General features: G+C 44.1%; 1 protein-coding gene across 5 annotated transcripts; it reads left to right on the top strand.

Moving 5' to 3' along the window:
• Positions 1-46: 46 nt before the first annotated feature.
• On the top strand, positions 47-27,207 carry INO80C (INO80 complex subunit C). 5 transcript variants are annotated; one of them, XM_040984890.1, is made up of 6 exons: positions 47-227; positions 15,003-15,113; positions 16,371-16,482; positions 17,428-17,495; positions 26,810-26,980; positions 27,106-27,207. In XM_040984890.1, exons 1-5 carry the CDS (start codon positions 72-74, stop codon positions 26,939-26,941), a joined length of 579 nt encoding a protein of 192 aa, XP_040840824.1. In that variant the 5' UTR covers positions 47-71; the 3' UTR covers positions 26,942-26,980; positions 27,106-27,207. The 5 variants fall into 5 exon arrangements, with proteins under 5 accessions (XP_040840824.1, XP_040840825.1, XP_040840823.1 ...); XM_040984891.1 differs by lacking the exon at positions 26,810-26,980; XM_040984889.1 differs by having other exon boundaries at positions 26,810-27,207.
• Positions 27,208-27,565: the final 358 nt, after the last annotated feature.

Raw genomic sequence — 27,565 nt, 5'->3', positions numbered from 1 at the left:
GTAATACCAGCCGGAAGTTCCAGGCTCTGCCCTGGGAAAGGGGGGTGGGGAGGAGGAAGGTTCGGGGTGGGATGGCGGCTCAAATTCCCATCGTGGCCACCACTTCCAGTCCCGGGATAGCCCGCAGCAGTAAGAAGAGGCCTGCCAGCCCTTCTCACAACGGCAGCAGCAGCGGAGCCTACAGCGCCAGTAAGAAGAAAAAAGTGTCTGGTTCTAGCTTCGCGCAGGTACGCAGCCGAGTTTCTGATCTGCGCGTGCGCGGGGCCGAGCGGCGAGCGCGCCTGCGCGGATCGTAGGGGGCGGGACCAAAGGCGGTGGCGCCAGCGCGCGTGCGCGAGGTCCGGCTGGCGCGAGGCTTGGGTGTGCTGTGGGAGGTTCTGGTGCCTGGTACGAGTGGCTTATTTTACCCGTGCTTGGGGCGTGTGGGCTCGAGTTGAAGAACCGCTCACCCTGGGGAGGGTTGGGCAGGTTTTTTTATAAGTCAGCTTGCTGCAGGGCCGAGTCCTTCCCGTCCGGGTAGCGGTTGGAGAGAGGTTGAGGGGTATGAGTTGGCGAGTCCGCCCGGCGTCCTTCGTGGGTGTGAAGGGGGAAAGTGCTCCTGACGTCCGAGTAAGCCAGGGCGTGTTCATTTCCTCGAGCTTAAGAAAGGGCTGTATGGACCCCCAAGCTTCCTCATCCTGAAGTGGGTCCTATCCGGGGGAGTTAAATGAGATGTTTGTAAAACGCAGACTTGAGGCTGTCCGGGCTCTGCAGTTCCAGCAAGGAGTTCCTGCTCAGGAGAATAATTAGATAAGGCTTTTGCCCGGCTCCTGTCTAGGGAGCAGGGGTGGAGTGGGTTACTCTGCTGCCCCGCAATGCGCGGATGAGGCACCTGTGGCTTCTAACATCGGTGATTGGTAGTGCCACCCCCCACCCCCACACACACACACACACTCACACCACACTTTGTTCAGGTAAAATTTGCACAGAGCAAAACGACCAAGTCTTTTTTTTTTTTTTTAGATTTATTTTTATTGGAAAGGCGGATATACAGAGAGGAGAGACAGAAAGATCTTCCGTCCGATGATTCACTCCCCAGGCAGCCGAAATGGCTGGAGCTGAGCCAATCCGAAGCCAGGAGCTTCCTCCGTGTCTCTCACATGGGTGCAGGGTCCCAAAGCCTTGGGCGGTCCTGACTGCCTTCTCAGGCCACAGGCAGGGAGCTGGAAGGGAAGCGGGGCTGCCGGGATTCAAACCGGCGCCCATATGGGATCCTGGGTGTGCAAGGCGAGGACCTTAACCACTTGCGCCATAGCGCCGGGCCCAAAACGACCAAGTCTTAAGAACACACCTGTAGGCAACATTCAGGTCAAGAGAGCATTTCTAGAATATTCCAGGGTAACCCCTCTCTTGGCAACTCTCCCTCCAACTTCCACCTCCAGAGGTTAACACTGTTATGCCACCTCTCACCATAGATTGACTCTATCTTTAAACATAATCCAATGTTCTAAGACATACTTTTCTGGGTATTTATTTATTTTTATTGGTAGGGCAGATTTACAAAGAGAAGGAGAGGCAGAAAGATCTTGCAGCTACTGACTGGTCCACTCCCCAAGTAGCCACAGCAGTTGGAATTGAACTGGTTCAAAGTCAGGAACCAGGAGCTTCTTCCAGGTCTCTGACAAGGATTCAGGGTCCCAAGGTTTTGGGCCATCCTCAACTGCTTTCCCAGGCCACAGACAGGGATCTAGAAAGGAAGTGGAAGACAGGAACCGGCACCCATATGGGATCTCAGCAGTTGTAAGGCGAGGATCTAGCCACTAGGACATCGCACTGGACCCAGAACATTTCTTTTGTATGGGTCTGGGTTCCTTTATGGAAACAAGGTCTTTTAGAATTATTCATTGAGTGTAGACGATACGTGAGTGTAATGGGTGGACCTGCTAGTTAAGTGGCACAGAACATGCTTACACAAGTCTGTGTAGAAATACACTTTCACTTCCCTTGGTAGAACTGCTGGGTCAGAAAGTAGACACACATTTAACTCGAGCTGTTAAAAATAGTGTTTCCCAAAGTATTTTTGCACCGTTGTGCATCCTCCCCGGCTGAGTCTGAGCAGGTCTGCTTGCTCCCTTCCCTCAGGAGGCACGGTCAGTCTTTGAACGTTAGAACCATTCTGCCAAGTGCCTAGTGCTATCTCATTTTCTGGAATTTGTGAATTAACTGGCTAATGATGTCAGTCGCCTTTTCATGTGCTATTGACCATTCCAATATCTTTTTGAAGTGCCTAATTATTTTTTTCTAATTGGTTTATAAGGAGTATTGATTGGTAACGCTTGCCCTAAACACTCTTGGCTGCAGTCCTTAGCCTGATAGCAGCATGGGAATGTTTTCTGCCAGTGTGCGTTGTTTGTTTTGGTTTCCAGTTGTGCCAAGACTTGGGAATGTAGTCAGTGCATTGTGGAAGGGACACCCGTTTTGACCTCAAAGGTAGAATTGATCAGCACCGACCACAGCAGGCTTCAGAGAGTGGCCAGATGTCTGCAGAATGCTGGAAATTTCTAATAGCCAGATGTGGCGGGTGTCAACTCCCATGGCTTCTGGGCTCTAAAACAGAAAGGCTGCGTGGATATTTTTTATAGACCTTCTCTATCTCAGCAGCGCCTTAGGAGAGGCTGGTAAAAGCAGGGAATCTCTTAGAAGACTGGATTCTTCAGGCTCTCCTTTTCCTGTGTGGTGTTTTACTGCAGAGTTGTAGTAACCACTTCAATCCACTTCCAATCTCAGGATCCCACAGGGAAGGGGAAAAGAGTCTTTGTTTCTGTCTCTGGAAAGTGGACGTTTGTCCTGTTGCAGTTTGCCCCTCCTTGTTTGTGAAGGCCTTAGTGCAGTGCTGCTGTGAGGGCTGCCTGGAGTTCTAAGCAACGGGGTTCTGTGTGCCCTGCTCAGTGTTTGCCTCCTTCAGAGCAGTTTAGTCATCAAGATTTTATTACATGGTGTTTCTGTTACATCCTTAGCAGTGTTTAAAAACATATCAAAGCATTATAGCCTTTTCCTCACCTTTCCAGGAGGAGAGAATATTGTGTATGTGGTATACATTTTTTTTTTAAGTGGAAAGTCGGATGCACAGAGGCAAGGAGAGACAGAGAGGAAGATCTTCCCTCTGATGGTTGACTCCCAAATGACCACAACAGCTAAAGCTGAGCCAATTCTAAGCCAGGAACCAGGAGCCTATTCTGGGTCTCCTACACAGGTGCAGGCTCCCAAGGTTTTGGACCGTCCTTAACTGCTTTCCCAGGCCACAAGCAGGGAGCTGGATGGGAAGCGGTGCCCATATGGGATCCCGGTGCATTCAAGGTGAGGACTTTAGTCACTGAGCTATTGCGCCTGGCCCTGGTACACATTTTGTATTGCTTCTATTGTGAACTGCCATAGTCGGTGATCTCAGGAGCACCAGGCATTTATTGGCCCATAGGTCGAAAGTCCTGGCACATGATCTGGTAGGTTCTCTGTTCAGTGTATCACAAACCTGGACTCAGAAGCGTTGGCTGGGCTAAACACTTGTCCAAAGACTCTAGGGGAAATATTACCTTCAGGCTCATTCAGGTGGTTGGCAAAATTCAAGAATTCAGTTCTTTTTCAGCAGGAGTGCACATCCTTGTTTTCTTGCTGGCAGTCAGCGGCTGCCCACACTGCTTGCCACATGGCCTCTGCCATCTTCCGAGTCTGCTATAGAGAATCTTTGCATTTACTCCCTTAAATTTCAAGTAGGTCTCCCTTCTTTTGACTCCAACTGTTGGATTTGTATTTAAAGGATTTAAGCGATTAGGGCAGGCCCACCTGGATAATTATCTTTTTAAGGTCAGCTAATTTGAGACCTTAATTACATCTGTGAATCTGATCTCCTCCTTAGCAGTATATAAAAGTGTTTGCTTGAGAAACTGGGAAAAAAGCAGGGGCTAGGGATCCTGGGGCGCTGACTTGCAATTCTGCCTGTCACTTATATAAGACAACTAGGAAGACCCAATGCTAGGTTAATAGCATTTGGATAGGCATGAGCCCTGGGATTGGGCGCTGAACGGATCCTGGAACCCATTTCCTGGGTGCCTCCTGGACCCACGTCCCACAGGGTCTGTGAGTCCACAGGCCTGCAGCTGGAGATGGCAGCCCTGACTGAGGAACTCCCAGGAAGCGCCTCAACTGTGAAGATAAGGAAAGGCTGCCAGGTTGAATAAAACATTGGTATTCTTGAAACTAGGATATAGCAAGAGACCAGGCTGCTTTTAGCATGTCCAAATAGCTGGAAAGCTTAAGAATTCTATGAAGAAAATAGTGGAGGAGCAAGATAGCTTGCTCCAACAGGAAATATCACCACAACTAAGCTACTCAGAATCTAAGAATAAAGTACCTCTTTGTACCAAGTTATAAATACCCATCTTGACAAACTGGAGAAAAGGCATTTATCACATTTAGTGTGGAGCCTAAGGCTTTTAACCTGGAGATGGCCCAGAGGAAGGATTAGCCACACAAAGAACTAATGCCATCAGTGTTTGCCCTGCAGGGTCAGTGGCCCTGCTGTGGAGAAAGGGCAGAGTAAGCTGCCAGGAAGAAGGAAGAAGCAGCAGAAGAAAATATTTACTTTATAGGAGAGAGTATTTCCTTAACACTGAGTCACTCCTACCCTCAGGAGAGAAGAGTAAAGGAACAGCACGAGACCCATACAAAAATCCTAGGTCACTAGTACCCGAAGAACTCACTGAGCCCCAAGTCGGAAGTGCTTAATGCTGTGCCAGACCCAAAATGGATATTGCTACACCTTAAGAGAAAATAGTTACTGAAAGGAGACTACAATCTTTGCAGATTCCATCTCATGCAAGTAGTAGCACTTTGCATGTATGCCTGCTTCAGGTGAATGAACTTGTTAACTCAGGGCTTAGAAAACATGAGCCCTGCGTTACTAGTTAATGTGGAGGCACAAGGCATACAAAGGATTGTTTTTACAGATAACCCAGTAGTAGGGGTTTTCCTGCAAATAGCCGCCCAGAAGTCTTAACTTAGAAGCAGAGAGTTCATGTCCTAAGAACAAACTCATAATTGCAGTAAATAAAACCCCCAAAAATAAAAGAACAGGATTACATACAGAAATTTAAAATGAGTAACACTTTTTTTGGTTTGTTTCTAAATACTTGTTTATTTCAAAGCAGAAGTAGAGAGAGGGAGAGACAGAGAAAGAGGTCTTCCGTTCATCTATGCAGTAACCAGGGCTTGGCCAGGCCAGGAGCCAGTAGCTTCTGAGTTTTTCACATCATCAGTAGTAAGGGCCCAAGCACTTGGACCATCTTGATTGAAATTAGGATGCCAGGAAATTTTCGGAAACTTAATACTAAGGTTATCCTGTCTGCTGGGTCCACTCAAGATAAGTTTTCTGGAAAGGCAGCTACCTAGCCATCTAGTAGAAGACACAAAGAAAATCAGTGTGCTCGCCACTGTTGATGTCCTGAACTCCTTTTGCCAGTGTCCTGCACTGCACGTGTTAACAGCTCTGAGGAGAAACTGTTAGCCTGACCCAGCCCTGGCGGTTGTGGCCATTCTGGGAGTGAACCAGCAGGTGGAGGAACTCTTTCTCTGTGACTGTTCCTTTCAAATAAAAAGAAAATATTCTTTAAAAGAAACCAAAAACCTGTGAACCTGCAGTTGGCTTAAAGACTACTCTGATTCCTGTTCTGTGGATGTTAAGTGCCATTGGTGGGAAAGAACTGATCTTAAAGAGATTATAACTGCTTCTAAGTCTTTGTGGAGCACTCTGGACACATGATAGTGGGGGAAAATCTAAACCTGGCACTTCACAGAGGTTCTGGTTTTACAAACAGTTCCCGTGCTTGATGTTTTTCATCTGTGTAGCTCTGGGAAATCCTGGAAATCAGAGCATTCTAAAGAGTGAAAAGCAAATCTAGAAGGAGAGGAGATGAAAGTGGTGGTTGGCCTGATGACCACGAGCATGCTGCTTCCTGGCAGTGGCATCCTCTGTGATCTCCAGGTAGAGATCATGACATTAGCAGAATGGAAGAATTAAAGGAAAAGCTCTTGATGGCCCCAACGAGACTATGGTGCTTTTCCTAAGGTCCAAGGAAGGCAGGAAGCTCTGCTTGATACAACTGTATGAATAGCATTGTGATTTGAAATTTGAAAACTGGTCAACCCCTAAAAAAAATGCACGTAACTGCTTCTTCCCCAACGTCAGTGACGAGGCCTGTTTTGAAATGGGGTTCCTGCTTGTGTTCTGAATCATCCTTGTGCTACCCTTGGGTTTCAGCTGATTGTGACTAATCCTCAGAGGACCCTAAATGTGGGAGTGATGGAGGTGTGTGACACTGCAGTGTCAGTCCTGACTTCTCAAACAGTTGCCGTTCAGGACCCGCCTCCAGGTCATTGTACTGCTTCTCTGCCTGAAAGTGACGGTTCGTTAAATGGTCAGGTTCAGATTTTGCTGTGAAATGGTGAGGTTCAGACTGCATATTTGTGAGGATAAGATGGAAATACAGTTTCTGGATATATTTGACTTCTCAGGTTTTTTTTCCCAGTTATAACTGTAAGAAATAATACCTGAAGAACACATAAAATAATTACTTGTGTGCATCCAGATTAACTTAACCTTTTTGTTCTGATGGTGGTAGCATAATTGATTTTAGTTGTTCATTTATACTTCGTTTAGGGGAAATGCTTTTAGGTTGATTTTACAATTTTCATTTGTACATTAACTTTTTTTTGTAAAGATTTATTTTTATTGCAAAGTCATATGCACAGAGAGTAGGAGAGACAAAGAGGAAGATCTTTTGTTTGATTTTTCACTTCCCAAGTGACCGCAAAGGTCCCAAGGCTTTGGGTCATCCTTGACTTGTTTCCCAGGCCACAAGCAGGGAGCTGGATGGGGAAGCAGGGCTTCTGGGGTTAGAACCGGCGCCCATATGGGATCCCAACACGTTCAAGGCGAGGACTTTAGCCCTAGGCCACCGTGCCAAGGCCTGTGTATTCACGTTTAAAGATGTACACAAAGGGGCCTGGTGCGGTAGCCTAGCGGCTGAAGACCTCGCCTTGAACGCGCTGGGATCCCATATGGGCGCCAGTTCTAAACCCAACAGCCCTGCTTCCCATCAGCTCTCTGCTTGTGGCTTGGGAAGGCAGTTGAGGATGGCCCAAAGCCTTGGGACGCCGTACCTGTGTAGGAGACCTGGAAAAGGTTTCTGGCTCCTAGCTTCGGATCAGCGCAGCTCTGGCACTTGGGGTGTGAATCATCAAATGGAAGATCTTCCTGTCTGTCTTCTCCTCTCTGTATATCTGACTTTGCAATGAAAATATTTTTTTTTTAAAAAATGAGGGAATATAATAAATTCTAATCTTATGCTGAAGTTGAGTTGTCTTGTATGGGACAGAGGAAGATGAGGAAGACTCTGGTGTTGGTTGTCAGACAAGTGGGAGGGATCTGAGATTGAAGATGGTGATTTCGAATGAGGAAGACATTCCACGCTCTAACCTGGATACACAGGGAATAGACTTCAGTTTCAGTAGTGTACATTAAATATTTTCATATAGATGATTGTATTTCTTGAGTTAGAAGTTGTTTTAGTTTTGTTTTTTTAGAGATTTATTTTTATTGGAAAGGCATATTTTATGGAGAGAAGGATAGAGAAAGAACTTCCATTTGCTGGTTCTCTTCCCACGCAACTGCAACAGCCAGAGCTGAGCCAATCTGAAGTCAGAGCCAGGAGCTTCCTCTGGGTCTCCCACACCGGTGCAGGAGCCCAAGGCTTTGGACCGTCCTTAACTGCTTTCCCAGGCCACAAGCAGGGAGCTGGATGGGAAGTGGAGCTGCCGGGTCATGAACTGGAGCTCAAATGGGACCCTGGTGCTTGCAAGGCGAGGATTTAGCCCTGGTGCCATCATGCCGGACCCCAGAAGAGATTTTATATACTTTGGAATATCTAAATTTCCCTATGTCAGTATTTTCAGTTGTTACTTTAATGCCTTTTTTTTTTAAGATTTATATATTTGTTTGAAAGGCAGTGTTGCTGGGTGAGAGGCCAGAACAGAAAAATATCTTCTATTTCTTGATTCACTGACAAAATAAGTGTTGCCAGAGCTGAGCCAGTCTGCAGCCATGACTGGGTCTCCCCAGGTTCAGGGGCCCAAGCACCTGGGCCATCCCGATAAAAATAAGTAAATCTTTAAAAAATAGTTTAATGGTATAACAGTACTGGTTTTTAAAATTGTCTATTTTCTAATTAAAAGGCAGCTTTTACAGAGAAAGAGAGATACTGCATCTGCTGATTCACTCCCCAGATGGCTACAATAGTCGGAGCTGAGCCTGTCTGGATCTGGAGCCAGGAGCTTCTGGGTCTCCTATGTGGATACAAGGGCTAAGACCTGGGCCGTCCTCCACTGCTTTCCAAGGCCATTAGCAGGGAGCTGGTTGGGAAGTGGAGCAACTGGGACACAAACTATGTCCTTATGGGATGCTGGTGCCAGAGGCATAGGATTATGCTGCTGTACCACTATGCTTGTCCCAAAGTGGTGTTTTATGTTTATTTATTTATATGTTTATATGTTTTTTTCATCCTTTGAAAAGCAGAATGACAGAGGCTCAGAGAGCAACCTCTCCACTGATCCAATCCCCAAATTCCCAGAGTTAGGATGGAAGGAACCGAAGTATTGGAGCCAGAGTGTATGTTGGCAGGAAGTTAGCTTGGAAGTGGAATAACCAGGACTGGAATTGATACTCTGAACTTTACAAATGACTGCTTAATTTGGTATGCTACAATATTCACCTCCTAATTTTAAAAATTATCCTATCAAAATGGATCATTAGTCCAGAAGAAATAAGCAATGACAGCATTATTATGCATCAGGATAGATCTTTAGTTCAGCCAAATCTCCTAAGTGTTTATGCTTGCCAAGTTGCACAGATTGCCTTAGAATACAATTTTGTATTTGGCTTTATACATGATTGTGAACTGATGTAGTTAATGATTAATGAATTTTATGAAAGTACTCCTCCATTAATTCTTGTTATTTTTAAGGAGAATTAATGTTGATCAATTGGAGATTAGACAACTAAAAAATTATAATAGTAATTATTTATTGAACATTTATAATATGCTCAATGTAATATGCCATTTTAAACACTTCCTAAGTACTGCCTTATTTAATGCTTAAAACTACCTCTCTGTTATTTGCTAGTCTTCTCATTTAACAGTTTAAAAGACTGAGGGGGAGAGAAGAGAAGTGACTTACCCAAGATCACACAGTAAGTGGTAGATGCAGGGTTTGAACCCCGGCAGGCTGGTCTCTATTATTTTCTCTTAACTACCTCTCGATACTACTCTGTCATTCGCTGCATAGGAAGATGAAATTAGATTTTTGATATAACCAATTTCATGGTGCAGAGAACTGCTTTTTGGGGGGATTTTACTGCACAGATATGGAACATTTAGGCTTTCAAATACCTATTCTAGTAACTAAATTTTATTGAGAAACCTAATTGACCTAGAGACTGAGGGTTAGTTAACAGAAGGATAATGGAGGTGATGATAGAGTTTCATAATTAGAAGCAGTCAAACAATGCTGAAGTGATTTGATTTCTTCATTTAAAAAATAGCTGTTCTGCCTCCAATTAAAAAAAAACATTCTAATCTTAAGTTATGCTTTTCTACTTTTAAAGTTACTTTTTCATTTTTAATTTAAAAATATTTGAAAAGCAGAGAAAGGGTGGGGAGGAGAGTGGGAGGAAACAAGATGGAAAGTGGGACGGAGGGGGAGAGAAAGAGAGATGTGTGTATTTCCATCCATTGATGAGAGAGAGAGATTGTGTATTTCCATCTGTTGATGAGAGTGAGAGAGAGAGAGATAAATAGATATGTGTATTTCCATCCATTGGTTCACTGGCCAAATGCCTGTATCATCTGTGGCGGGGCCTGGCTCAAGTTGAGATCTCAGAACTCAATCCTCGTCTTCGCCATGGATGGCACGAATGTGTGTACTTGAGTCACCTGTTTCCCAGGGTGAGCATTAGCAGGAACCTAGAATTAGAATTGGAAATGGGGGGGCCTGGTGCGATAACCTAGTGGCTAAATCCTTACCTTACATCTGCTGGGATTTTGTGAGCAGCTCTGTGTTCCTAGAAAAGTTATAAGTCTTTTTGTGACTAATGGGCTGCATTATTTCCTCTTCCGGGTCTCCCACAGGGTGTAGGGTCCCAAAGCTTTGGATTGTCCTCGACTGCTTTCCCCAGGCCACAAGCAGGGAGCTGGATGGGAAGTGGGGCTGCTGGGATTAGAACCGGCACCCATATGAGATCCCAGGCATACAAGGCGAGGACCTTAACCACTGCACCATCGCGCCGGGCCCGGCTGCATTATTTCCTAAGGAGTCAAGTGCTTTAGTTCAGTTGACAAGATTAAATACTTGGATTGCATCTGAAATTTTGTGACTGTAGTGAGTATCTCTGTGTTTTAGCCTAGTGTCAGCTGTTTGAATCTCAAATGCTATTAGGTAAGTGTAAGTATATATTTGATCTTTCAGTGATAAGACAAAGGACATTTGTCTCCTTACTTGTAACCACAGACAAAATATCCAAGTTATTCTTAAGTCTGAGTCACTCATGCAGACTACTGTCTGGAGACACAAAACCATTTATTTGGGCTCTATGTTTGGGCAAAGCTGGGCCGTTTACTTGGGCTTTGCTGTCGGGCAGAGCTGGGCTGAGATCAGGCCTTGCTGACTCCTGTCTGTGAAGGACAGGTGTGTGCTGCTTTAATAGCAGACCAGGTTTCTCTTCTCTGGGACTTAACATCATCACTTTTATTGCTGCCAAGACAAGAAGGCCTCGGTGCTAAGCATCAGTTCCTCTAGGCGTTCGTGGCCTGGGACCGTGCTGGAATGATGAGGCTCAGGCCACATCAGATGGATTCCTTTCTGCTCCCATCTTCAGCTTGCTGGCCCAGAATTGTAGAGGATGGGAAGAGCAAGCCAACAGGAGGGATCTGTTGGGGAAAGCAGGGCTTCCACATATCGTCTTCATTCCTTCCTTGACCCTTCCCAAGCTTGCTGCCTGGACCCTGAGCTGACTTCAGGCCTCCCGTTGTTCCGCCTTCTCCTTATTTTCAGCAGGTGTGCTTGCCTGGTGCTATCTTTCCCTGTGGCAGAATTTCCAGACTGTCTGACCTACCCTGATGTATGGAGGTTCCTGCTTTTCTATTTTTTTTCTTTTTATATGTATATATATATATATATATTTTTTTTACTTGAGTGTCAGAATTAGAGGGAGAAACAAAAATATCTTTCAAATGCTGACTCACTCCCCAAATGGCTGCTTTGGCCAGAGCTGGGCCAGTTTAAAACTGTTGGCTAGGAGCATCTTCCCGTTCTCCCACATGCACTTGAGGTATCCTCCATTGCTTTCCCAGGGCATTAGCAGAGAGCCAAATCAGAAGTGCAGCAGCTGGTACCAGTATGGGATGCCCACACCACAGAAGAATTTGTGTGAGCAGAGGTGAGAAGGACACTGGGCATTGATTTACATGGAATCCAGCTCTGTATGCAGAGACCTGGGGAATATTTGAAGAAATACCTTCAAAATTGTCCAAGTTTGGGCTCCTGGCTTCGGATCATTCAGTACCAGCCCTTGCGGCCGCTTGGGGAGTGAATCATCGGATGGAAGATCTTCCTCTACATATATCTGACTTTCCAATAAAAATAAAAAATCTTTTAAAAAATTGTCTAAATTCAAGCAATTGACTGTTGGAATGCTGAGACAAAGCAGCTTATATTCTTCCCCCTCTCTGGTCCAGGATCCATTTCCTTGCCATCTCATTGCAGATCCTTTAATTGGAAGTGGTTCCTCCTTGATGACCACAGTACTTTTGAAGAAGCACTGGCATTGGTTTTTATAGAATGTTCCTCAGTTTGGGCCTGTCTGGTGTTTCCTCACAGATCTAAGTGATACATTCTTGGCAAGAACCTAGAAGCGCTGCTGTCTTCAGCACACCGTGCTGTGTGCATACCACATTGCCATCTCCCATGCCCAGTGGTGTTAGCTTTCAGCACCTGGTAAGGTGGTGTCTGCCACGTTTCCTTACTGCAAAGCTGCTCCTTTTCTGTTTGTATTAAAAACTCTTGTGGGGAGAACGTTGGAGACTGTGTAAATTTCCATTTCTCTTTATACTTCTGCCAGCCATTTCCAGCGTCCTTAAATGGCTTTTGCTTGAAACAAATATCGTAGTGCTTTATTGAATGGTAAATTCCTTCAGTGTTTCTACACTTAGTAGTTAAAATCCTATTGTGAGCAACTGCTTTTTCTTTCCTGTTCACTTTTAAATATTTGTTTATTTCTTCTTCTTGAAGAGAAAGAGATATCTTATCTATTGGTACACTTCTCAAATGCCTACATTAATCAGAGCTGAGCCAGATCAAAGCCAGGAGCCTGGGTCTCCGTCTGGGTCTCCCAAGTGGATGACAGAGATCCAAGTGCTTGAGCCATATCTGCTGCTCCCAGGATGCATTAGTAGGAAGGCAGATCAGAAACAGAGGAGCTGGGACATGAACCAGCACTCGCTGAATGGGACCTGCGTCCCAAGCAGCAACCAACCTGCTGAGCCACATGCCTGTCCATGTTGATTCACTCATTATAAAAAATTTATAAACTGGAAAGACAAGATATACAGAGAGGCTAGGCAGAAAGATCTTCCATACACTTGTTTACTCCCCAAATGGCTGCAGTGACCAGAGCTGAGCCCATCTGAAGCCAGAAGCCAGGAGCTGCTTCTGGGTCTCCCAAACAGGGCAGAGTCCCAAGGTTTGGGGCTGTCCTCTACTGTTTTGCTAGGCTACCAGCAGGGAGCTGGAGGGGAAGTGGAGCAGCCAAGACATGAAGTGGTGTCCATATAGGATCCTGATTCATGCCAGACAAGAATTGGCCACTAGGCTATTGCACTAGACTTTATATCATGGATTCTTACAGTTCATTGCCAGCTTTATTTATTTATTATTTTACTTGTGTGTAATAGTGTTATTGAGATACAATACACATAGCACAAAATGCAGTGTTTTAAAGCGTACAGTTCAGTGATTTATGGTAGAATCGCAGAGTTTAAGTAGTTAATCCCATTACCGAGCTTTAGGGTATGTCTTTCACCCTGTGAAGAAACTCCTCATCCCATTAGCAATCAGTCCCATTGTACCTACCCCTAACCACCCTGGTTTACTTTCTGTGAATTCAGCTAACCTAAATAATTTAAATGAAATCATAAATTAAATTAATTATGGGCTTCTTTGGCCAACTTCATTCTGTTGGCATAGTGTTTTCAAGGCTTATCCATGACAAAGCATTCACAATCAGTACTTTATTCCTTTGTGTGGTTGAATAATAGTCAATTACATAAATATATCTCGTATAAAAGAAGTGAGAAGACATTGCAGCAGCTTTATTTATAACAGCTGAAAATCGGACTTAACCTAAACCAAATATTCAACAGGAAAATGTGAAAACACATTGTGGTATACCTGTGCAATGGAGTAATACTCTGCTTAATAGTATACAAACATGAGGGGGCTTCACAAAGTTTGGGGAAAAATGGAATGAAAAGAGAATTTGAATTTTCCATGAACTTTTTGGAGCAATAAAAATTAAAAAGTACATCAAAACAAACTACTGATTATGCAGCATCGTGGATACTTCTCAGAACTTCCTGCTGCTCTAGAGAGGGCAGACACAGGAATGCTGATTGCATCAGTGCAAAAGTCACACAGTAGGCATCAGAGCAGTGGTTACCCCTGGTCTGGAGGGGCTGTAAGAGGACTTTCTGGAGCAGTGTAAATGTTCTGTGTCTCAATAGGCATTTGTGTTATACAACCATTTGGCACAACTCATGAGACCTATGTTTGTGATCTGAGTGTGCTTTTTGCTGTATGTAAATTGTAGTTCAGTTAAAAAAAAAGTTTACTGTGACCTGGGACATGAGGACCTGAACAAGCCAGAGGTGATGTCTTACTTTGACTTGGTATTTAATTTGTGCTTCTTAGGTTAAAGTTTTCTTTGGGTTTTAAAGCCTATTGGCTTGCTTCTTGGCGTCCCCTTGGGATGCAGTCAGCTGTCTCTGATTTCCAGCTCCCTCTCTGTCCTGTTGTGTCCCTAAAACATGCTGGCTGCAGCTTGGGTTCTCAGGCTGAGCAGGGACTTTGAGGGGCTGGACACTTTTGGTCCTAATATTTTAAAACTAGCTGACAAGATCTGCTTGAATAGGAATTGTGTGGTGTCTTAGAAATGATGGGGGCGTTGGAATTAGTGCAGACTAGGTTTGAATCCAAAGGTTGACTATGTGGCCTTGAACCTATTCTCAAAGCCTTTTTTCTTTCTTCCTTTTTCTAAGTATTTATTTATTTACTTATTTATTTATTTGAAAGAGCGAGCTCCAGAGGTGAGAGGATATTGAGGGAGGTCTTTCATCTGCTGGTTCTATCCCTAGATGGCCAAGTAACCACAGCTGGGCCAGGCTGAATCCAGGAGTGTCTTCCTGGTCTTCCATATGGGGCCATCTTTTCCTGTTCTTCCAAACCATCAAGAGGGAACTGAACTGAAAGTCGAGCAGCCAAGAGTTAAATCAGCAGTAGCCTATGGGATGCCAGTGTCCTAGGTGCTCTCACCTGCTGCATCACAGAGCCAGCCCCTCAAAGCCTGTGTTCTGTAAAGTGAGGGAAGAGTACCTACTTTGTCATGGTTGTTATGACTAAATAAGCCAGTTTAGTTCAAACAGCCATCCCTGTTCTTTGGACTTAGGGGAACCAGGAAGCATGGCAGTTGGGGGTGCTGCTGCCGTTCTGGCATGCCTTTCCCTGAAGCAGGTGCTGCAAGAGCTTTGGGCTTACTATCATCCCTTGGCGTTTACTGTGGCATTAATTTTTGTTTTACTACAAATAAATCAGGAAGTTAACTGGAAAACATTGACCTCAAGCCATTCTTACTTTGTTTCAAGGGTATCAGCATGGATGCCATGAGTGAGAGTAAAATGGTGCCCTCTGACTTTAGCACCGGACCTATGGAAAAAGCTGTCAAACCTTTGCCATTTAAGGATCCCAACTTTGTGGTAAGCATCTAAGGTTATTAGATTAATACAAGTAAAAAGCCACCCAAACCACATTTCAGCCTCTGATTGTGATGGGTATGCAGCCAAGGTGGCACAGATGTCCCAGTTGCCACCACCTCTCGCAAGGGTCATTGTTAGAGAAACTGAGGCAGGAGTTAGCATTCCAGTACTGCAGATTCTGGGGATGTTGGTGCTCTCTGTGCAATGCATTGAAAGGCACTTTTTTGCTCTCTCTACCTTTTCACTGGTCTTACCTACTTCTGTTTACTTGTTTTAAAATAACTTCTGTTTTATTTCTATTTATTGGAAAGATACGTAGACAGATATCTTCAATCCACTGATTAACTCCCCAAATGCCTGCAATAGCCTGGATTGGGCCAAGTGGAAACCAGAAACCAGGAATTCCCATCTGAGCTCCTGTATGGGTGGCAGGGACCTAAGTACTTGAACCATCACATGATACCTTCCAAGGCATGCATTAGCAAGAAGCTGGAATCAGAAGTGGAGCTGGGATTCAAACCCAGACACTCTATATGGAATAGGGCATGCTAAGCAGTGGCTTAACTACTGTGCCAAGTGCCCCTTTCCTGTTATGTAAATGTTAGATGAAACTTGAGCTATTTATCTGAGGCATGCTGCTCATGAATTTAAATAAATCCAAGCCATCGCTTATAAAGTAGAAATAGGGTACCGTTTTTTTCTGTTCTTGAGTGATACAATAAGTTACTCCAATAAAAGTATTTTTTTCTGGGTTACTTTTGGAAATACGATGTTACCATCACCTTTTGGTATTCTTTTCCATTTTATTTTGTCATCTTTATGGGACCCGCCCCCAAAAAAAGAATTCTGTTAGACTTGCTATGCTGTAGTTGCCCTCAGAGGGGAGTTAAAAGATGAAGTCGTGAATTTAGACTCTATAGTACATTTGCTTTAAAGTGATAAAGTCATGAGAAAATTCTGAAAAGTTAAACCCAATGAAAGATTTGATCTTTCTTTGTGCTATGTATGAAAAGAAGTACTCTTTCATTTCTATTCTATCATATTATGTCACCCACTAATTTATGGACTTTTGACAATCTAAAAACTTTTTTGAGCTAAGATTACAGTGTATGGCGAAATACTTTTAAAAGAAAATCTCAGGTATAAATGTTGATAGAACATGAGGTCTACAACATTATGATTAAGCATAAATGTCAGATTCTGGAGGGGTAATCTGCATTGATTTTTCTTTCTTCTGTTGCATACCTTTAATTCAAGCACTCTGGCCACGGTGGTGCAGTAGCTGGCAAGAAAAACAGAACCTGGAAGAACCTGAAACAAATTCTGGCTGCTGAAAGGGCCTTACCATGGCAGCTGAACGACCCTAACTGTGAGCTATCTAGAGCCTTCCATGTGTTTATAATGTTCAGATGAGAAACTGTCTTATAATAAGCCCATGTTATTTTACTGTGTTTGTGTTATGGTAGGAAACAGTTTTTGTTTGATGATTTCTAAAGTGCCATTGATATATGGTATTTGTTTCCTCATAACTATGTTAAATCTGTTTGAGTTGTCATGGGTGTGGTTTTTAATGTCACTGTTAATATTTCAGTCTGCAGAAATAGGTCCTAATGTGATAATATAAAAATTTCTGTTAGACAAGCTTACTACTCTTGAGTCAACTCTTAAAATGTGTTTCCAAGAACAAGGAAGATGAGTATGTCAGATTGAGGAAGCTTTCTAACAACCAGCATAGAGGCCAACTCTTTTAGCATGTGAGCCAGTCTTTTTCAGAGTAAAATAGTTCTGTGCCACAAAAAGTCCCCATGTTTGTAAAATACTGTTAAGTGTTCTGTTCTGCATTATTAGAAAGTTCAGGCTCACAGCCCTTCCAGTTCTGGTCCTGCTGTGTCTGTCTTTCATGGCAGTGACTCAGATGGGTGACAAGTGAGCCAGTCAGTCATCTGGCTGTGAGCGTGCAGGTGTCTGGATGCCCAGAGCCAGTTAGTGGGTTGTATGGCATTTCTTCACCCTCAGCGCATGTAGCCTGAGACTATGACAACAGCATGTTGAGCAGAGAGGCTTGCTGGAAGAGAGGGTCCTTGGTGACAGGGTGGAACTGGACCTGGATCCTACACTTGGTTAATGACATAGTGCAGTAGTTCTGACTTTCGTCTTTGGTTCATCCCCAGAGAATTCTGTGAATACTTAATCAGCAATTGAAATTTTTAAGAATATTATTGAACCATAATTTTAGAAAAAATAGGAAAGGGATAAGATGGAATTGAGTGTTTTAACATCACTGAGTTAACTTTTTCCTTTGTTTTTCCCACAGACTTCAGTATTGATGCTCCTCCATCCTTTAAGCCAGCTAAGAAGTATTCTGATGTTTCAGGCCTTCTTGTGAGTATAACAGCATTCCTGTATCTTCCCACATTACAATTGAAAGATCTTGCAGTTGTGTGTGGGGACATTGCCCGTCCTGTCTTGAGTTCAGATACTGTGAGCAGGAGAGGGTTTGTAAGGAGGTGGCTGTGCCACAGGCTGGGGCTTCTGTGTGGGTAATCTGAAGGAGGGGGGGTTGCTCCAGAAAGAATGCCCCAGCACCACCTCCTTTCCCCTGCTCTGCCTGGGAGATCACAGGAGAGAAACAGTGGGTTTCTTTCTTTGCTGCTGCAATTGTAAAAACCTACACTTTAGATGATTGTATTTTTTTAAAAAATATTTCAAATTCTCTAAAGAAACACCGTGGTAAACATAACAACTTCAAACTTACCTTTAAGCATCAGAAGCCCTTTTCAAAATGAAATTGTTTACATTATCCAAGGATTGTGTGTAGAATGCCTGAAGCCTGCCTACCCCGTGTGGTCCCATGAGGGTCTAGTCCTCTGTTCTCCTCCCCACCTCGGAGACTTGGAAACCACCAACATAGCTGGAAGAGAAAGAACTGGGCCAGTGCCTTGAGCCTCCCAGAGCCTACTTCCTTCTTTATAGAATGTAGAGAAAGTCGGGGGCCTGTAAAAACATTTTGCCTTCACCTCCTAATCCCTTTTTAAATTTCCAGTAAGTTGAGGAGATGAATTATTTTTCCTCATAGTTGTAGTAGTAATGAAGCATACTACTTTTTTTTAAATTTTATTTATTTATTTTTTTATTTTATTTTTATTTTGACAATCTTGACATAGTTGATTAGGGTAAGAAGGTTCAAGGGCTACAGGAAAGTGGATAATACTAGTATGTTTTCCATATTGTTTCCTTCATGTTTAAAGGGGAGTATTAAGGGAGAAGGCCCACCCAATTTCCCACCCTCCCCAGGTCCCGGATGTAGGGCAAGAACCATACTACTTTTTAAACCCACATACATATCATTTAATGCGACACATTTTAATGAAGATGTATGGCTCCAACTTCTATAACAAAATGACCAAATTAATTATATATACGATACAAAGAAGCATTGTTTATCTATTCTTGATAGTGTTAGTCATTCTGAGTTTACTTTGTCCTAAATTAGCACAGCTGCCCCAGCTTTCTTTTTATTCATGTTGGTGTAGTGTATTTTTCTTGATCTTTGTGCTTTAAAATATGTATTTACATTTAATGCAGATATCTTATCTGCATTATAATGCAGATATCTTATCTTGTAGTGGGGTCTTGGTTTCTACCCAGGCTCACAATCTGACTTCTGCTATGTTTAGGTAATACCACATTTAAAAATCAATGCTAATATAGGTGGATTTTTTAAAAAAGATTTATTTATTTATTTATTTTTATTGGAAAGGCAGAGTTACAAAAAAGAGCAGGCGAGACAGAACTTCCATCAACTAGTTTACTCTACAGATGCCTGCAGTGGTTAGTGTTGGGCTGGTCTGAAGCCAGGAACCAGGAGATTCTTCCAGGTTTCCCCAATATATATGGGATCCTAAGGCTTGAGCCAGACTCTACTACATTTCCAGGCCATAGCAGGCAGCAAGAGCAGAAGTAGAGCAGCCAAGATGTGAACTGGCATTCATATTAGATTCTGGCATTGCAGACAGAGTCTTAGTCAACTGCACCAGTGTGCTGGCCCTGATACAGTTCAATTTAAATCTGTTATCTTCCAAGTTGTTTTTATTTGTGTTTGTGTAGTCTTCCTTTTTGGACTTTGAAGCTCCTTTTTTTTTTTAATTCTTCTGTCCCTCTCTCCCTTCCTTTCTTTCTTTCATTTGAGAAGCAGAGAGTCATAAAGAGCTCCTGTCCACTGGTTCATTCCCTAAGTGCTCACAGTGACCAGGGTTTGTCTAGGCCAAAGCCCAGAGCTGGGAACTAAGTCCAGGTCTTTCACTGGATTGGAAAAATCTGACTACTTCAGCTGTCATTATTGCCTCTCAGGGTCTGCATCAACAGAAGGCTGGAATCAGGAACTAGAGCTGGATATTGAAACCAAGTATATTGGGTGTGATGCATATATCTTTGGGTTACTTGTCTTTTACGAGACAGACGCTTTAACCAACTAAGCCATAGAGCCGCGTAGTCACTTATCTTTTAGAGAAATTAAAATTAGAAAAAAATATTTTCTTTTACTTTCTTTTTATCTATTTCCAGTTTTCAACGTGTGCATCCAGGTTACAGTCTCATCTTGGATTCTTTTAGTCAGAAGAACTTCTGTTGCCAATGAATTACTTTCTCTTTGTTTATGCAGAAAGGCTTCTATTTCTCCTTTATTTCAGAATATTTTCAATGAGTATGAAAATCTGAGGTTGCCAGGTTTTTCTTTGCTAAGGGTATTGATCTTTTAAATTATCTTTTTAACCTCGTGGTTTCTGATGAGAAGGCTGATAGAATTCTTTCCTTTGGTCTTGTAGTGTTTCTTACTTGCATGATTTAAAAAAAAATTAAGATTTTTTTCATTGTTATTGGAAAGGTATTTTGGGCAGACAGAAAGATTGTCCATCCACTGGCTCATCCCTAAGTGGCTGCAATGGCCAGAGCTGAGCCAGTCAGAAGCCAGGCGCCTCTTCCAGGTCTCCCATGTGGGTACAGGGTCCCAAGACTGTGTGCCATCCTCCAGGAACTAGATGGGAATAGAAGCAACCAGGATACAAACTGAGCACCCATAATGGGATTCCAACACTTAATGAGGAAGGATTAGCCAATTGAACCATTGTACTGGGCCCTTTATTTGCTTGATTTTAAGATTTCCTTTTTTGAGTCCAGCACAGTGGCAACATCCCCTCTGAGCTCTGGTTCATGTCCTGATTGCTCCTCTTTCCATCCAGCTCCGTGTTAATAGCCTGGGAAAGCAGCAGAGGATGGTTCAAGGCCTTGGACTCCCCACCCATGTGGGAGACCTGGACGAAACTTGAGCTTCAGATTGGCTCAGTTGTGGTCACTGCTTGCATTTGAGGAGTACACCAGCAGATGGAAAACGCCTCTGTCTTTCCTCTTTCTCTCTGTAATTCTTTCAAGTAAAAATAAGTAAATCTTTTTAAGAATTTTGTCTTTTGTTTCTAACAATTTGAAATTATATATAGGTATTATTTTCCTATTTTTGTTTACATTTTATTAGAAAGGCAGAGAATCTTCTATCCACTGGTTTATTCCGTACGTATCGGCATCAGCCAAGGCTGGCCATGTCAAAGCCAGAAGCCGGTTGCTTAGACCCGCGCTCTCACTTGGGAGGCAGGGACCCAAATATATGAACACCTGCTGCCCTGCCCCTAGGGTGGAAAACTGGACTGGAAGCAGAGGAGCTGGGGCTGGAACCAGGCTGTCTGAAATGAGAGGCGGCCATCCCAAGCAGCAACTTAACCGCTGCACTTCGGGTGTTTTTTCTGCTTGATGTTCTTTGAGCTTTTTGAATCTGTGATTTGGAATCTATCATGAATTTTACAAAATCTTTGGCCATTATTTTCCCAAATACTTGTTTTGTGATGTGTTGACCATTTGGTGGTGTCCCATAACTCTTAGATGCCCTAGGGTTTTATTTATTTGATTTTATTAAACTCTTACTGCTTTGTGGCTCCATTTTGGTGGTTGCTATTGATTCCCCGATTGATTTTACTGTTCTTAATTACTAGTTTTACTGGCTTTTTTTTTTAAGATTTTATTTATTTTTATTGAAAAGTCAGATATACAGAGAGGAGGAGAGACAGAGAGGAAGATCTTCCATCCGATGATTCACTCCCCAAGTGAGCGCAACGGCTGATGCTATGCTGATCCGAAGCCAGGAGCCTCTTCCGGGTCTCCCACGTGGGTGCAGGGTCCCAAAGCTTTGGGCTGTCCTTGACTGCCTTCCCGGGCCACAGGCAGGGAGCTGGATGGGAAGCAGGACTGCCGGGGTTAGAACCGGCACCCATATGGGATCCCGGGCGTGCAAGGTGAGGACTTTAACCACTTGCGCCATCGCACTGGGCCCGAGCCCCTCACTCTTGTGTCTACCTCTCCAGCACAGTGAGTCCAGCTTCCTGTCCCGTGGTCAGGAAATTATTACAGATAGAGAATAGAGATGATCATAAGGCTCTGTTGGTGAGTTTCACTTTCTCTTTCATTCTGGTTTTCTGCTACATCTTGTCCAGTGCCTGAAAATTGTGGCTTTCTGTATTTGAATAGTTTGTATGGCAGGAGAACTACTCTGGCACTAATTATTCTGTTATGGTCAAAACTAGAGCGCTCTCCCTGTATTATTTTTTTTTATTGCATTTAATTTTATAGCAACGTTTCGTAGGCTCTGATGTTCCCCCTTCCTCTCCTTCCCTGTAATATTTTGAGCTTATGGGAACCAGACTTGCAGAGTAGTGCCTTGGGATGTGATGTGAACTTCGTTCTCATCTCAGTCAGCTCCTCTTCTGGTACAGTGGTTTTCAGGGTACAAAGCAAAGAGAATCATTTTGAGAAGCATCATCCAGCCCCCTTTATGCCATCAGCAGAGGACTTGTCATGTTTTATATGAACCAAAGCCTCATGTTTACTGTACGTGAAAGTTAGGAAAGTCTAAATTCACCCAGAACTCCACTAGATCATTGAAAGAAGAACATCTAGAAAAATTGACAAAAAGGCAATTATAAGAGATAAGTAGACATTTGGTTTCATTATACTGATTAGAAAAAAAAAGACTATCAAATAGGGAGAAAATGTAACCTAATGATATATTTTAGTGCCCATATAACAAAATGGGTAACTTAATACCTTGCTGTTGGGTGTCAGGAGTAGATATGAGGACAACTCCTTTGGAAGACAGGTTGGCACCATTTCTTGAGACAAAAAACAAGAAGCCTCGACTCAGCAGTTTGCCTTCTGGGCAGCTCCCTAGAGAAATACTGTGCATAAGGAATTTCACACAGACTTGCTTATGAGAGACTGTTTGTGTTAGAAAAATGCTGGAAATAACGCAAGAGTCTATCACAGGAGTATTTTCATCTTGTTCTCTGAGCTCAATGCATATATAATGACATGGGTAAACTTCCAAATTTTACTTTTGTCTGAAAGATGTAAAACGATACAAACGCACGGTATTCTATACATAAAAATCAGCACACACACACACACACACACCACAAACTAGGGAGTTTCTGTGATGTGTTACATAAAAAGTCTGCTGGTAGTCTTTTGGCCTGGTAGTTAAGAACTTCATTCTCCATAGGGTAGTCCCATGGTTTGGTACCCTGCTCTGATTCCTGACTTCATCTTCATGCTAATGAATTAACTGGCTCAGAGCGCTGGGTTCCTGACCCACACAGGAGGCCTGAATTATATTTCTGGCTTTGGCCCAGCCCTTGTTTTTATGGACATTTGAGGAGTCAACCAACGAATAACCCCCACCTCTACCCCTGCTCTCTGTGTGTGTGTGAGTCTATTTCTCTGTGTCTGTCTTTTGCCTCTCAAATAAGTAAATGAATGAAAATTTTTGAAAAGTCTGGAACAGTACCCACTTACTGGTGGTTTTCTTAGGGAACAAGAAAGACTTCTGTATGGAACTTTGTGGTAGAAAGGGGCTTTTAGCTGTAATTTTTTTTTAAGATTTTAAAAAGTGTTTTATTTTTAATATTGTTTACATAGCTGAAAGGGATGCACACCTTTATGGGCCTCTGATTAGGGTCGGGAGGATCAAGGTAGGGAGGAAAGTGGGTGGAACAAATGTTTCAATTTTTTTTATCTCCTGTGTACACTTACTTGGGGAAAGGGAGTGGACCATTTTTTGCTCTCAAACTGTATCAACACCTGGAGATAGCGGAGGGACCTTTGATAATGCCTTAGAGACCCTAATGTGGGGGAAGCGTATTTTGAGGGTGCAACTTGAGTGATTTTGACTATTCTGAGACATAGTTAGATTCATTGTACCATTGTTGAGAAAATCTTCCCAGGCTCTATTGGCTGACCAAGTCCATCTTAGTGCATACACAGACCCAGACACAGGCTGCAAAGCTTGGCCAGAAGAATTGTCCACCTGTTATGCCTACCATCCTCTGATGAGGCACTTAACATCCTCTGCTGACCTAAATGAGCTCCACTGTGTACATCTGGGTCTACTGTCCACTGCACAGGCATCAGGAACTGAGGATGGCCAACTCAATACATGCACTCCAAGGTCAAACCACATAACTTGTGATTTTCCCTGTGGCAGGGATTTGAGTCAAGTGGTCTAGTTGGAGAGTCTTCCAAGAAACCTCACCTGGGGTGACCTCAGACTTGATTCTTCTGTGTGCCACCTAGTGCAGAGTCAGACTTGGTTCATCATGTGTACCAACCAACTCACATATTTGTGGATGCAGTGACTGATCAGTTCTGTCCCATCCTCATTTCTCATGCAAACTGACAGTTGGTATAGCCTAGCCAGCCCAGCTCACCACAGGCACAGTCTTCATGCACACCAGTGGGTGCCACAGACTAGTCGAGGTGACCCCCAATAACCTTCACTAGGCTGCCCCCAGCCCCTGTGTGTGTGTTTGTGTGTGTGTGAGTGTGTGTGGTATGTGCTGCAGGCCTATCCCAGTCTATCCTGCATCCCATCTGGCTCTCATGTGTACTCTAGGGTGCTGCAGCTTAGCCTAGCCTAACCCACCCCCAGGCCACAGATACGCTGACGGGTGCTGTTGCCTTGACCAGCCTAGCCCACCTCAAGCGTGGCTCTCATTCCCAGGGGAGCTGCAGTCCAGCCTGACATGGCTGGCCTACACCCACTCTGGCTTTTATTAGTGGGTACTAACCTGGTCTGCCCACAGCCATGACTCTTGCACTCACCAGTGGGAGCTACAGCCTAGTAAAAGAATCTCCAAACTTCGCCTACAGGGTCCATTCTCAGCCCTGAATCTTGCACATGCTAGCAGAGACTTTGACTCAGCCTGGCATACCCTGAATGTAACCTCAGCTCTTGCTGGTGGGTATTGCAGCCTATCCCAACCTGGCATGGCCCACAACTTGTCCTGTCTCTTGTGTTTGCCAGGGGGTGCTGTGCCTGACCCAACCCAACCTGGGGGATAATGGCCTGTGCTTCTTTATGGCTCCAGGGGTAGAATCCAGAAGAGGGTAAATCTCTTTCCTCCTTTAACACTAGGTATCAATTGACTTTGTCCCTTGTGTCAAAAGTTCTCAGCTCTAACTCCTGGGTGAGGTCTGATCTATTCAAGTCTTTGTTGGTGTTACACGATCTCTGTATTCCCCATTGTTTATCCAACAGGCTTCTTGGCAGTGAGCTCTGAACTTGGGCGGGCCGGCTCAGCACAGTTTGGTGGTAGGAGTGAGGTGGCCGCAAAGTGGAGCCAGGCGGAGGCTGACTCGTGTTTGGAGGCAGAGAATCCAAGCCACATGCCCACACCCTGCTGGGAACTTCAGGGCAACCTCCCTCTGCCAGGCAGCTCATTGAACTGCCGCATGGCCAGGAACCTCCAGAGAGAGTCGTGGCAGTTTTCTAATTAAGACATCCTTCTGTTACTGGCAGTAAAGGCAATGTGGTTCAGAAAGGTAATAAGCAGATCAGTCCAAAAGCTCAACATTTTATTGTATATGACGCTTTAATTAGTCTTAGCGTTTTAGGAATAATCCCTTTTCTTGACACTCAGCATTTAAATACTCAAGGCATTCCCCAGGGGCAGGACAGAGAACTTTTAGAGCTTGGAGACCTGTGTCTCAGATGATTTCAGCTCTTTGCTTGCATGCTGAGTCTGCCACCTTGCCTTTAGACTGCAGTCTGAGTCCACATCAGGATGACCAGGGGTGGAGCAGACAATCCACACTTGAGTAGTTAGACGTTATCTGTCTAGACTTTTATGAAATCTTTTATAATTTTTTAAACATAGCTCAAAATGACTCACTCTCATGTTTTCTGTTTCAAAAATCTCCTAGAGCCATTTGCTCTGAGATATAAAGTGAGTGGATCATTTTCCCCATTGTGCACATGGAAAAAAGCAGATCTAAAGAGGAGTTCATGGGCCCGGCAGCGTGGCCTAGCGGCTAAAGTCCTTGCCTTAAACACGCCAGAATCCCATATGGGCACCGGTTCTAATCCCAGCAGCTCCACTTCCCATCCAGCTCCCTGCTTGTGGCCTGGGAAAGCAGTCGAGGACAGCCCAAACCCTTGGGACCCTGCACCCATGTGGGAGACCCGGAAGAAGTTCCTGGATCCTGGCTTCAGATCGGCATAGCATTGGCCATTGCACTCACTTGGGGAGTGAATCATCAGATGGAAGATCTTCCTCTCTGTCTCTCCTCCTCTCTGTATGTCTGACTTTGCAATAAATAAATAAATCTTAAAAAAAAAAAAAAAAGAGGAGTTCAGTCTATCTGGGGAACAAGTTGGCTTTTTCTGTGATGGTCCTGGTAGTCTATTCATTTATTCACTCATTCATTTGTTTACTTATTAATCATTTGTTGCACTTGGGGTTACACTGGGCTCTACAATGACAAGCAAACCACAGGACTGCTGCCTTGTGGAGCCTACCAGCTTAGACCTTAATCAGAGATTTGGGGAGATGATGAACTTCATGACCAATCACATAGATTCACACTTCCCAGGAGAGCTCTATTGTGCCAGTGGGGACTGGGTCCTGATTTCCTATGGGAGTACAGATGAAGCTCCCCACAGGCATGGCTTTGGGCTGAATCTTGAAGGAAGAGTAAATGACTTGAACAAAGTGGACCTGAGTTGAGGCCCTTGCCATAGAAGGAGCAGATGAGGCCTCATGGGAGAGAGGGACTGCGAGCTGTTAGAATCCAAGAGGAAGAACACCCAGTTCCCTAGGAACCATTTGAAGATTTAGGTCTTTGCTGTAAGAATAAGGAGGAGCCATCTTGAGAGGTTTTCTGCTGAGGAAGAACACATCAGAGTGGCAAGTTGCAAAGATGTTCTGGCCACACTTGTAAGAGAGCAGGCTCTTTCTGGGGAAGAGTGGATGTGGCAGGGCACAGGAGCTATGACCATAGGCATGCGAGGGATGGCTACAGTGGTTCAGTCTTGCACTTGGTCTTTGCAACTGGTGTGGTGCCAACAAGAAAGGCCTTGGAGTCTGATGTGGTTATTGCTCTTCATCCTGTCAGTTCACTGGAATGTGCCTCAAGTCTGGGAAGATGAATGAGTCATTGCTTGAGTGAGCAGTTCAGTGCTGTTGGTGACAGAGTAAAATAAAATATAGGTAGATTTCACTTTCAGTATGATAAAAACAAATGCTGAAACTTGCATTGAACATAAAAGATCAATACCACTGCCGACTTTCTGCCCCTTCCTGGGCCTGTTTCCCACCCAGGCCAACTACACGGACCCCCAGAGCAAGCTGCGGTTCAGCACCATTGAGGAGTTTTCCTACATTCGGAGGCTGCCGTCTGATGTGGTCACCGGCTACCTGGCCCTGAGGAAGGCTACAAGCATCGTCCCATGAGGATGAGGAAAGAAGGGCGAGTGGAAGACTGATTCATGGATCTCACAATTTTGTTCCATGGCAACAAACCCATCCTGCCATCTTTCTGAAAACGCCAGTGCTGTACCTCAGGAAGGAATATTTGGCTTTAATTTAAGTGTTTTTCTCGTATGTTTTCCCTCCAGGTGAGATATTTCCTGTTGAAATCAATTATACTTCAGTTGTTGCGTCAAGTATAGCTGTTTGACAAGAAAACACAATAAAACTGTGCTTTTAATTTAACCCAAGTATGTCCCTGGCTTTTTGTTTCTGAGCGGTAAATTCTCGAGCAACCCATGTGAAGACTGTTGAACCCACAGCAGTCTGAGTTCTGATCATAGCAACTCCCTCTGTGGAGCATGTTCCTCTGTCTACTCAGGAGGCTTGGCAGAGGTCCCCTGCTGGGCCTGGAAAAGAAAGAGCTAAGTGACGTGTAGGTTCCCCTGGGCCAGTCCTCGCCCTGTGCCTCATCCTTTCCTTGTGTCTGGAAGTACAGCACTCAGGCTCTCTGGGTCCAAAAATGACTCCTGTTTTGTGTCAGGACACTGTCCCTTTGGTGTCAGCCTCTTCCAGAAAGGTATGAGAAGCAGCATTTCTTGGGCTGGG

This window comes from Ochotona curzoniae, unplaced genomic scaffold, assembly GCF_017591425.1.
Source record: "Ochotona curzoniae isolate NIBS_2020 unplaced genomic scaffold, NIBS_Ocur_1.0 contig_43, whole genome shotgun sequence".
Taxonomy (NCBI): domain Eukaryota; kingdom Metazoa; phylum Chordata; class Mammalia; order Lagomorpha; family Ochotonidae; genus Ochotona; species Ochotona curzoniae.
Note: the sequence above shows the minus strand (reverse complement) of the source record. Positions and strands in the feature narration are given on the sequence as shown.

Bases quoted from the DNA above. Each gene is read 5' to 3' on its own strand.
- INO80C (XM_040984890.1), top strand. From the start codon at position 72: ATGGCGGCTCAAATTCCCATCGTGGCCACCACTTCCAGTCCCGGGATA. The intron at 228-15,002 runs GTACGCAGCCGA...CTTTGTTTCAAG, and splicing joins CTGGTTCTAGCTTCGCGCAG to GGTATCAGCATGGATGCCAT. The intron at 17,496-26,809 runs GTGAGTATAACA...TTTCCCACCCAG, and splicing joins CTGATGTTTCAGGCCTTCTT to GCCAACTACACGGACCCCCA.